Source organism: Glycine soja, chromosome 5 (assembly GCF_004193775.1).
Source record: "Glycine soja cultivar W05 chromosome 5, ASM419377v2, whole genome shotgun sequence".
NCBI classification, from domain to species: Eukaryota; Viridiplantae; Streptophyta; class Magnoliopsida; order Fabales; family Fabaceae; genus Glycine; species Glycine soja.
In genome coordinates this window covers 10,365,525-10,377,802 of record NC_041006.1, presented here as the reverse complement: position 1 = coordinate 10,377,802, position 12,278 = coordinate 10,365,525, and the positions used below count along the sequence as shown (strand labels likewise).

The 12,278-nt window shown below is 32.6% G+C and overlaps 1 protein-coding gene across 1 annotated transcript; it reads right to left on the bottom strand.

Annotated features, from left to right (window-relative positions):
- Nucleotides 1-3,836: 3,836 nt before the first annotated feature.
- LOC114412311 (SWI/SNF complex component SNF12 homolog) lies at nucleotides 3,837-7,311 on the bottom strand. The gene is made up of 2 exons (XM_028376139.1): nucleotides 5,191-7,311; nucleotides 3,837-4,355 (listed from the first exon to the last, which is right to left on the bottom strand). Exons 1-2 carry the CDS (start codon nucleotides 6,747-6,749, stop codon nucleotides 4,283-4,285), a joined length of 1,632 nt encoding a protein of 543 aa, XP_028231940.1. The 5' UTR covers nucleotides 6,750-7,311; the 3' UTR covers nucleotides 3,837-4,282.
- Between the last annotated feature and the right edge of the window lie 4,967 nt (nucleotides 7,312-12,278).

The window sequence follows — 12,278 nt, the reverse complement described above, 5'->3', positions numbered from 1 at the left end:
TCATTAATTAGTGTAATCAAGATACTTCTATTAAGAAGAATGGTTTTATTGATGACCATTCCTCTTTACTGATTAGGCTAAAAACAAACATTAAGCATAGAACAATAACAATAAGAATCTTTAATTGAAATAGAAACAAGGTACAAATCACACGAAAGGGACCAATTACATTAAATCCCAACAAAAGAGAACAATTAACTACTAACCATGAAAGAAGAAGCATTTGATGGAAAAATAATCATTCCAAGGTCCAAACCCAAACACAAAACACCAAATTTCTCGAAACCAAACCAAATCAAATTTCAAAAACCATCACAATGCAACAATTCTTGCTTAGGCTTGTACTAGTTCTACTAGTAATTTTACCTAATTAATTTCCAATAGGATAATGATAGTGTAACTAACATTAAGCCAAACATGATGTTACCTAATTATGATCAATTAGGTAATCAAAGCTTGTCAAATTCTGTGTGAAACAACACTTTCTTCATGTTGTTATTTCCTTATTGCTTTCTACTTTTAGTTCCACAATCAGTATCATCATTGTCAGGTTTTCCCATATTCACCTTCAAATTGGTGTTTGTCAACCTCAATCACTTGACTATGGAACAAGCACCATTGAAAGGCCACCACTTATTATTAATTGTTATTCTTGTTTCCACATGTACCACCACTTTCTCGCTTCTTCTTATCTGATAGTAAAACGGGAAGTTTTTTGTCTTGATCATGCTTTCCATTATGCTATAATAATCATCACATGTAGATATTAATGTAAGGTTTTCTTCTCCTCCCAAATAAAGAAAGGAAACACATACACATTCAACTCATATTTAGTCAATTAAGTTCCTTTATGGTTCCTTTATAGTTATTTGGCCAAAGTGATTTTATTGTTAATTAACAAGTATAATACCTAGTTAACAAGCATAATGCGTAGTTAATGCTTATTAACACACCTTTTAGACACATTCAAAATCATAACCTACAAGTATAACACCCATCATTCGTTTAGAAAATGAGAAAAAGGAAAATTGCTTTGGCAAATTTACTTGTGTATAACAGCACAACATTTGCAGATCATGGTTAAGACTAGAGGATTAGGCCGTGTGTTACGTAAGGTTGGTGCCAAAGGTTTGGGGAGAGGAGGGGATGGTGATGATACTGACGGTGCTCCCCAGCGCCAAAGGCCGATCGCATCGGCACGTAGGCGACGGGTACCAGTCATTCTTGACGATGATGTGCCTGTGGTAACCTGCGGACTCGCCTGCGGTACCAGAGGCAGAGGCTGCTATAGCTGGGGATGAGCCCATGGTAGATGTTGTCGCACAGGACACCGGTGCATAGACTGACGCACAGGATACCGGTGTAGAGAATGACGGGGACGAGCCTGTGGGATTTCTTGGTGGACCCAGTGACCCATCAGTGCTTACAGAGTATGTTGACCATGTTGCGGGCAGCGTATGGTCTGAACATATATTTAAGATTAAAGTTAGTTAACTTTTTTTTTTTTTGAGTTTTTGGTTATTGATTGACGTTATTTGAACAAATTGTGTGTTCCTTTGTACTTCAATTTAGGAACATCCTCAGTTGAAGTTATGCTCCCATGGGAGGAAGGTGCATAACTTGGCAGACTTGTTCCTGAAATTGCAGACATGGTTGCTAGGACAGGATTAAGTCCTTTGATCGCGTGTTCGATAGACGCCGGCGATCGGGGACTTATATCCTCCTTTGTGGATAGGTGGCATCGGGAGATTTCTAGTTTCCATCTTCATGTGGAGGAGGTGTCGATCACGCTGGACGACGTCATGTCTCTTCTCCATTTGCCTATCGTTGGCGCATTCGATGACTTCCAGCCTCTGCGCACCGACAAGGCGGTGGTGCTATTGGTTGAGTTATTGATGGTCTCAGCAGAGGTGGCCATGGCCGAGACAGGCTAATGTGGTGGACCATATGTACGCCTGCAATGGCTACGAGACGTATACCAGCACAGATGTCAGATGCAGCACTAGACAACTGCCGCTCGCGCTTATCTTCTACATCTTTTGGGTTGCACTCTTTTTGCCAATAAGAGTGCAACCCATGTTCATGTCTCACACATATAGGCATTCCGTGACCTCACTCTTGCTGGGCGGTATGCATAGGGAGCTACTGGCCTCGTCCATATGTATGATCAACTTAATGATACCAGTCTCAACACCAGCCGACAGCTTGTTGGTTACATCACCTTGTTACAGGTAATTAACATGTATTTCATAATTTATTTACAACAATGTTTTAATGGGTGTATATTTAAGTAACATGTATAATTTTTGTGTAAACACTGTAGTGTTGGATATACGAGCACTTTCCGTCAGTTGCGGAGTGCAATGCTAATCCGGACTACGACGAGGTGTCACTACGTGCGTGTCGGTGGATTGTGACGAAAAAGACTGTGAAGAAGGTATCTACAGCGACGTACAGGCAACAGCTGGATCGTCTGAGGATCCCAGATGTCTACTGGATGCCATATGTGGAGCACCGACTTGTGCAGGACTTTCATCCGATTTCGTGCTTCTCGGGACAGCTCCGCTGAGGGCCTATTGTTGTCAGATACAGACCGGCGAGGGTTATGCGCCTGTTCGACTACATCCAATGCATTCCTGCACACCCTGTCCATTCATGGGTGTCATATGATGATGTGGACGATACTTGGACGCACTACTCAGACCATCTGGCGACAACAGATGATCTATGTGTTATGCCAGGTCAGTGAGCGTCTGACTACATAGATTGGTTCTTCGTCATATCACATCCATTCATGACTGCGCCATCGACGGATCCTCCTCGAGATGCATATGCGACGCAACCCTGTCATATCCCTCATGAGGCAGCACCAGCATCGACACATGCGGATCCTGATGCGGACGAGTGCAGACATGCAGTGGTAAGTGTTACTATTTGGTTAGATGTATGTCATTTACTTCAATTATTTTAATACTAATTTGTATAATTCGTTTGTTTTTTATTTAACAGGAGGCTTGCCATGCGATCGCGGAGGCGTTGGAGCAGCATCTAAATGCGTCAGGCACATCCACACATGAAGAGGTCATCCAAAAATGCCTCAGGATTGCCAGGGGTGTCACAGAAGACGTGAGGTCTCGACATAGGCGCCGCACGGATCAACAATAGTTTATTCACACTTTAGATATCATTAGTTTTTGACGATCTATTTGACTTAGCATTTTGTATATTTTAAGTTATTTTGATTAATAATATTAGTTTATAATATTATTATTTTTTTGTCAATTATGTTTAAATTATTTGATCCGAAATTTATAACAAATTCATTCAAAATTCATCGACATATTATGAATGAAAGTAAGTAAATTAGAAATGTTAAACTAATGTTACAAATGCCATTTAAAATTAAGTTTCAATAAAGTTAAACTTTTTTAAAAATTTCAATCTCCTGTAAATCAAGTTAATCCGTGGAAAACTCGCAGATCAAGTGGATCCATGTAATGCTTGCAAATCAAGTTAATCCGTGAAAAACTCACGATTCAACTTGATCCGTGTTTAGTCCACCTATGTTACACGGATCAAGTTGATCTGCAGGATTCTTTCCACGGATCAACTTGATCCGCACAACAAAACATTTAAGGGACATTTCTGACATTTTTAAGTGATGCTAGGTGCACCAACAATAATGCTGGTGCACCTAGTAACACCCTTGTTTGAGTAGATTTGCATTGTTTGAAGTTGAGTGAGAGTAAAAGACGAAAAGCAACCGAAATTTCCTGTTAGAGAATTATTTATGTATAACTACTACTAACATTCATAATTGAACAAGCACCACGGTCCAAAAATAAACGTCAACGGAACCCATAGATGGATGGAATACGACAGTCATGGGGGTGCAACATTTGTTTTCTCGTGTTGTCACACGACAACTGAAGATACTGTACACCAATCAATCATTCCTAATACAATTTCTCATAATATAAAACATCTTGCGTGGAGAAATGAACAATGAGGTAACCAAAGAATCCACCACAGTTGACTACAACTAAGACGTGAAACTGTGGTACCATTTATCACCTAACAAGCAATTATCAGCACTGCAACTAAATGTGATCACACTACCCATACAACAACATATTGTATATTATCACTATGGAGCAGCATTCTTTCCGGCCAGTAATACAGAATGGAAGTTGGAAAACTAGCTACTTCAGAAATTCTCATGGTATATATCTTCAAATACATCGCCAAAAGGGATAATGAACGACTAAAATATGGACTGGAGTCATGTGCTTCCTGGAGCATCACTTCCCGCAGCTGGTTTGCGATTCAGGTAACGAATAACAGCATCTTCAACCCTGCTCAAGTTGTCAAACAAGATATGAAATTTCACAATGACAGTAACTGATGTGTATTTATTTACATAATACTTCCTCTGATCCTATATATATAAGAAAAATAGGAAAAATTATCAAGACCAAGAAAAGTGGTGGTCACATTTAATACTATCATAAATTCAAATTTTATTCAAAAAATACCCTTAAGTTTTGCAAGTGATGGTCACATTTAATGCCAGTACTCATAATCCAATGAGGCAATGAGTGAGTGCCTAGTAAACAAAGCTAATTAACAATAAATTGAGGGTATAAAAGAAATTTAACCTTGAATAAGTTTGAAAACTAATAATTGTTTCTTATAATTAGAATCAACCAAAAAGTAAATTTGTTATTATATATAGGACCAGAGGTAGTAACATTCAAGAAAAAGCACATGACACTGTCCAAATCCACTTTTAACGGTCACAAGTACCAAAAGTGAAATCTCAAGAAACCTCAGGACATGTTGGTGTAATTTGCTCAAAAGAAAAACATGCATTTTTTAGTCACATCTGAATTTTGGAATGAAATCCTCCCGTGACTGTGGGTTGGTTCAAGTGTATCAATCAACTAACATACAGTCCAAGTTATAGATCATACCATCACCCTAAACTAAGGGAACTATTCATCAGTAAAATATAAATATGGATTCTAAGTTATTATTCTCAAAACAGGTCAATCATAGCCAAGTTCAACAGATGGTAATGTATTAATTTGCAAATAACTAAAGAAGGGTATATGCAGAGGAGTTGAGCAAAACATAAAATAAAACAAAACAAAACAGTGTGGGACAAACAAACTAAGAGATAGATCTTACCATGGTTGGTTGAAGAAATCTGAACGACGCTCTTTTTCTGCATTGCGACTAGGTTCTCCGGATACAAGTTTCAGATCCCTGCTTTGAGATTCAATCAATGCATTAATAAATTCTACTGGCGATTGACTGAAACCAAGAAAGAATGCCCGTCTCCTACGGTGCTCGTGGATTTTTCTAATGATTCCACATATTGCTTCATCACATGTCTCAATATCTTTGTTCTTTTCCACGTTAGCCAATAAAGCAGACAACTCCCTCTGAATAGGAAAAGGAACATCAACCATCACATCATAACAAGCAGTACCAGCAGGACTGTTTCCAGAGAGCTTAATCTTATGCTCCAAAAGTATAGGCTGTGGGGGGAACAAATGAGATGATATTTTCTGAGAAACCATTGTAAACTTCATATTTTCTTCTCCAAATACTTTCTGAAGAGGCGGATCACAGTGAAAGTAAGAAGGGTCATTTGGGTTTTGCAATTTCCTAGCCTTCACATAGTGCCAGATCGCAGCAACAATTCTCGGGCGGGTATCAACCTCAATACCAAGAACTTCTGTCAAAGCTGGTGAAAGCTTAAACTTCTCTGGCACATAATTCATTTCCAGCCGTATATTCACTGTAAATTCTTTATCCCCTTTCCTCTTTACTTCAAAACCTTCATGTGGAGCAGGTGATCGAGCATTCTCCCACAAAATAATGTGATTATCGGGATAAAGTCTCTGATCCAAAGAAATGGTTACTCTTTTAAAGAAAGCTGAAAACTTTGGATACAAAGGAGACGACTTCTGAACTACTCCTGGCTGATCAGGGTCAACACCATCCTCCAATATCCTCCCAACTATCTTTAGCGTCCAGGTTGGAGGCTCCACATTTGGCTTCTTCGGAATCGTGCGAATTTGATTAGCAAAAGTATTAAATACATAAATACGAAGAGTTTTCTGAATACATGGCGGGTTTTTGAGCGCTTCCTGGATGTCAGCCTTCTTTCTAGCAAGTGCAGCGTCAACGCGAGACTCAAACTCGAGAAGCTGCGTATACAACGCAGACTCGGGCAGAATAGCAGCCACTTTATCTTGCAGCTGTTTCTCGGGGAGCTTCTGCTTCTTCCTCCGAGCAGCAGGCGTGAGCTCCATCGGTCTCAAAGGCGAGAAGCTGTTGGGAGGGGAAAACCCAACCGGCCGCATGGGGGGTTTCATAGGGATCCGTTTCCCACTCGCATTACCCGGCGTGGAAATCGACGGCGACGACACACCCAAACCACCAGCCTGGTTCTGATTAAGACTCAACCCCTGAGCTTGCAAATGAGCCTGGAGTTGAGCATGGGCCGCAGCTGCTGCTTGGGCCTGGGCCTGGGCCTGGGCCTTGGACTGAGCTTGGACAATAGCATGGGCCTGGGACAGTGGAAACTGCCCTTGAAAACCAACAGGAATCTGGGCTTGTCCTTGGGACTGTGAAAAACCAGGGTTTGAAGGTATAGAATTGGAGGGTATTCCAGCATTGCCAAAGGTTGAGGAAGAGGCCCCAATGCCCTTAGAAGGGTTATTATTGTTCACAGACATCACTATCCAAATCTAATCCACTAGTCAACCAGAAAGGGGCAAAATAAAAGCAAAAACAAAAACCTCGATACCCAAATGAAAAGGATCCTAACTTTAACTCTCGATCTTAACCAAGTGGGGGCATACCCAACAAACTCAAGTGTCCATATGTATAAGTTGCGCAAGTCACCACCAGCTCCAAATTTGCATTGCCCCAATAAATAGAAACAAAAGTAGAAACAAAAAACCACTGATTCGAGTAGGGTTTACCTCGATCTGGCCTTAGAAGGATCCACTGATCTTCTGGTGGGTAGAAGAACACGCGATTGTCGTTGTTAGGGTTTCGGTGGGAGAGAGAAAGGTTCGAAAGATCTTAAATTAAAGAAGGAGAGAGAGAGAGTGTGTGAATGGTGAATTGGAGAAAGGGGAAAGAGGTGAGATAGATTAGAGATGGTTCTTTCCGGAAGGTGGACGATGATGGCGGTGATGCGTGGCTAGGGTTAGGAAAATGGCCCAATTTGGGAGGTCAAAGATTAGTCAGTGTATGCATTCACTTCTAGTGCTTTCTTGCAAAACGATGTCGTTCGGTTCAGGTTGAATACTTCAATCAACCTCTTCTTTTCTTTTCGAGTAAATTTCCATTTTTCGGTGCATGAATTTGTTAACGCTTAAAAATGATTATTTATTTAAAATATAATTTAATATTCATATTTTTTTTAATTATTACAAACATAACATAAGATTATATTAAACATTCAAAAAATAAAAAAGTTAACATAAATTAGAATAAATATGATAATAAACATAATATTAATTAATAAATATATTTTATTTATTGCTCTGAAATTTCTATCGTGACATTATCTTATTCAAATTAATATTGTCAAATTAATCTTTGTAAAAAAAAAAGAGATCCAACTTGATTTTATCATTACTTAATATTGTCATTATTAAAATTTCAAAGCAACAGATATATTTATTTATTAATCAATATCGTAAGTTTTTTCTAACTTATATTTGTTTTTTCTATTTTTTAAAGTATTTATTGTAATATTATGTTTAAAATGATTAAAAAGAAAAAAATAAAAATTATATTATATTTTGGATAAATAATTATTTTTATCTCTAGATGTGTATAGTTCTGACAAATTCGTCCCTGAATGTGTCATGTAGGCTCTTTCATTAATGATAATGGACGGAAATTAAAATAAATTTATCACACTTTTTTCATTTTTAGAAATTAAATTTTGAATTTTTATCTGGATGAATTTATCCAGGCCTTATACACCCAGGGGATGAAAATAGTTATTTAGCTTTTTTTTTAATGATATTTCTTGTAAATATTTTTCAATGACATTTTTAAGGCTTTTTAATTTGAGTATCTGATTTTAATTCTCCAGGTTTTAATTGCCTCAATTAGTTTTCAGTTAAAAAAAAACAGGCTTCAATAAGGTTCTTTCAAATTTTTTTTCTTATACAATCAGGCTCTTTCATACCGATCTCGTCTAGTTTTCAATCATTAGTTTACTTGGAATGAAATGACATTTTTATTTTGTTAATTGTTATCATAAAAGCAAAACAATAACTAACCCACAAAATCATCATGACAATTAATTCAATGCATCATACCATTTTTTGAGTCATTATAGCTCAAATATTATCTATTTTTTAAGTTTATACACCTATTTATTTTCTTGTCATCTCACGATCACATTGTAATATTAGTTAACTAGTATTTTATTTTTATGTGTTACACGTGTATTAAATTTATATTTAATAATTTAGAATTATTTTATAGTATTATAATTTTGTAATATAGTATCAATTACTTTGTGTATTTTTAAATAAATGCGGGTTAGTATTACTTGACTTTTGAAAATCTGTTAATTAGAAGAAGAAAATATAAAAGCATAAAATAAACTATAAAAAATAAATTAATGATAAAAAATAAAAAATATTACATTAGAGCAAGAAGATTAAAAAGAAGATGAAACTATAAAAAAATATATTTACACCAAGGATATATTTCAATGCAGGCGAATAAAAATGTTAATATTGACTATTTCACAAAGAAACAATGCAAATGATAAAAAAAAACATAGATACTTAGACAAAAGACAAAATCATGTAATATTACCTTAGAAAAAAAAGCAAATCAAGTGAAAGTTAATGAAAGATAATTTTTTTGGAGAAAAAAAAAGAAATATTTCTATCAAAGAAAAAGTAAATATATAAATTAAAAGGAAAAAAATAAAATATAAACTAAACCTAGAGAAAGAATAAAAAAGTCAATGCATTTGATTAATTGAAATTGAATAAAATAAAAGAATAAAAAGTGTCAGTTATTAACTGTTTAAAATGAAAATAATAATAGGTTGAAAGTAAAGAAAATGTAAAATAAAATTAACAAATAAAATTTCAATACTAAATATTAAACAAATTGTGTAAAAAAAACATTCAAATAAAATTAAAAAAGATTAAAAAAAAACTTACTCTAGAGACTGAATAAAAAGATCGATGTATTTGTATTTCTTGTTTGTATTAATTGATATCTTCATTGAAATTAAATGAAATGAAAAAAAGGCCTCAACAATTAGGTATTTCAAAAGAAAAAAATAACAATGGAATTGAAAATAACAAAGTACACTCAAGTATTTATAATTAAAACTCAAATAATGTAAGATTTTTTTAAGTTCTAAAGATGATGAATCATAGGGGTATGAATTGTCACCGTATGTAGAATTGGTAAGGATGAGAAAGAAGGGAATAACAAAATGTAAAAATGAGAGAGAATATTATGTGATTTTAGTTTAAAATCTAAATTTATGGAAACGATGAAAGGACAAAGAAGAAGTTATAATATCAAATTTTACATAATAATATGTAATGATTAAATTATTATTATTGATCAACCCATCATGGTTTAAATCTTTGTATTTATACATGTGTTACAAAATAACTGATGAAAATAATTTTTTTATTTATTATGATAAAAAAATCATTTTAAGATTTAAAATATACCAATCTATTAATATAGGAATTAATCAATTATAATAATTATTAATTCATAATTAAATTAATCAGTCAATTATATATTTTTCACTGATAAATTATATATATGAGATTTTAGGTACGTAGGGCAGTATAATAAATATTTTTAAATATTAATAAAAAATGAATTATAATCTACAATTAAAGTACGTAGGATAACCTAATTTGTTTGATAATAATTAAGTTACACTTAATTAATAGTAATAATTAGTTTATATCTTTAAAAATGGAAATAATAATAATAATAATAATAATAATAATAATAATAATAATAATACTAATAATAATAGAGGTAATCAATTAATCAATTATATAATATTTTAGGTAAATATAAATTTGATAATAATTAAATTAACCAATAAATTATATATTTTAGATATTTATGATAAGATAATTATTTATAGAAATAGAATAATAATTAAATAAACCCTAATAGAATAGAATGAATATATAATACATTAAAATTTGCTTACATAATAGAATAATATTTATTTGAATGAATAATTAAATTAATAATGTCATTTAATTATAATTTTGGAAGCAATAAATACAAGATTGTCATGTTATTTCATAAAACCAAATTTTCTTTATATATATATATATATATATATATATATATATATATTAAATAGTACCCGTGTGATGCATGTGATGCATGAAGAATTTTTTTTGGTTATATAAAAATTTATATTAACAATTTTATTAATTTTTATATTTGTACACACATATATATCTTTTTTATTTTTGATAAAATTAATTTAACAGAGAGGTAGAAAAAGTAATCTCATTGAGATATTAAGCATTTCATCTCACATACTCTGTTTACGAAGTAAAACAATTTATTTCATTTGCATTTTTGTCATTTTGACTTAAATATAGAGTTTTTAAAAACTATAATGGTATAAGTGGTACTTTGATATTAATTGACCATTCTTTTAGTTAAGATACGTAGTATAGAGTTATAAAGTTGAAGGAAAAAATAATTACAAAAGTGTTTAAAATAAAATAAGGTCAAATTTTAAAATATTTGTGTAAAAAGTTATAATATTGATATATTAAATATCATGCTATATATCACTTTCTTATTAATTTTGACAAAAATATTTTTTATAATATGACAATTAATGATTGATTATATAAAAAATAGTAAAATCTGATCATATTTCAATTTAAGCTAATATTATATAATATATAAGCAAAATCAATAACTTTGTATAGTCTATTTGTCAAATGTAATTTTTAGGCATGATAAAATTGGAGTTGGCAAATTTTGCACTTTTGAAGGCACCGTCTCCTTAGTTAGTTTTTGATTTATTTTGGTATTACACTTGTTGTAATCAAGTATCCTATACTTGGATTGTAGAGGTTTCTTTTAAAACTTTGATTCTTCAAAATAAACGAAAGATCAAAATATGTAGAAAATAATCAAAACGGTAGAAAAAAGTCAATACAATGAAAGTCATTTTTCATACCAACAAAAAAAGTTATTGAGATTGCAGCAGAAATAAAATAATAAACTATATAGAAATTGAATAAAAAAAGAGAGAAAGAAATTAAATAAAAAAAGAGAGAAATAAATTAAATATTGAAAAAAAATATTAAACTTAGATTATATACTCACCAAAGAGACGAAGAATAAAAGATGACCAACAAATCATTTGGATATATATTAGCATGTCACTAGCTCCAAAAAAAATAATATAGTTTGTTGTCATATTTGACTTCCCAATTAAATATCTTTAGAGGGAAAATCATTTTAACATTGAAATTGCTAAAGTGCACGAAAATCTTACGAAAAGTGACGAACTCTTTTAATTAGTTGATCTTTTATATTTCACTTCCATTGATTACCGTCAAACATAAATAATTAATTGTTGTTTCTTTTGGAAGAAAAAAAGATAACATTTGTAATTCGTAAGTTTCGTGCAAAATTTCCTTTGTACCAAGTAGCAGTTCTCTTTTAACGTACACTCTTTCTCATAGAATAACTTTTCGATTCCTTTAAAAAATTGTAAAAATTTTCTTTCTTGACAAAACATGTGCAGCACCCATCCCTTTTAATTTGGATGTAACTAAAATTTGTGAAATATCATTGTGATAACAATGCAAAAAGGATTAACCTAATCCATTTGTCACGTAAAAAAATTATGTAAAACACAATATAAAAAGGGCTACTCAATAATGTAATAAAATAATACACAAACATTTTAGTAAACTTAAAGTTAAAATTTATCATACTCGACAATCAGAGTTAAAAAAGCATCCTTAACATATAAAGACATCAAGATAAAATTTGTGATGCCTAGACGCACATAATATTTGTTTCTTTATTCGTTACAGAGAACGAAATGGTGCTTCTTCTAGACACACTTTATGTAAATTAAAAAGGTAAAATTTATTTTTGTCCCCCAATTTATTTCTAATTTCGATTTTGGTTCCTTTTAAAATTATTGATGGATTTTGTCTTCCTGTTTTATCCATTCATGCAATCTTGGTCCC

Coding starts and splice junctions, on each gene's coding strand:
- LOC114412311 (XM_028376139.1), bottom strand. CDS start 6,749: ATGTCTGTGAACAATAATAACCCTTCTAAGGGCATTGGGGCCTCTTCC. Junction 4,356..5,190: donor GATTTCTTCAACCAACCATG/GTAAGATCTATC, acceptor CAACTTGAGCAG/GGTTGAAGATGCTGTTATTC.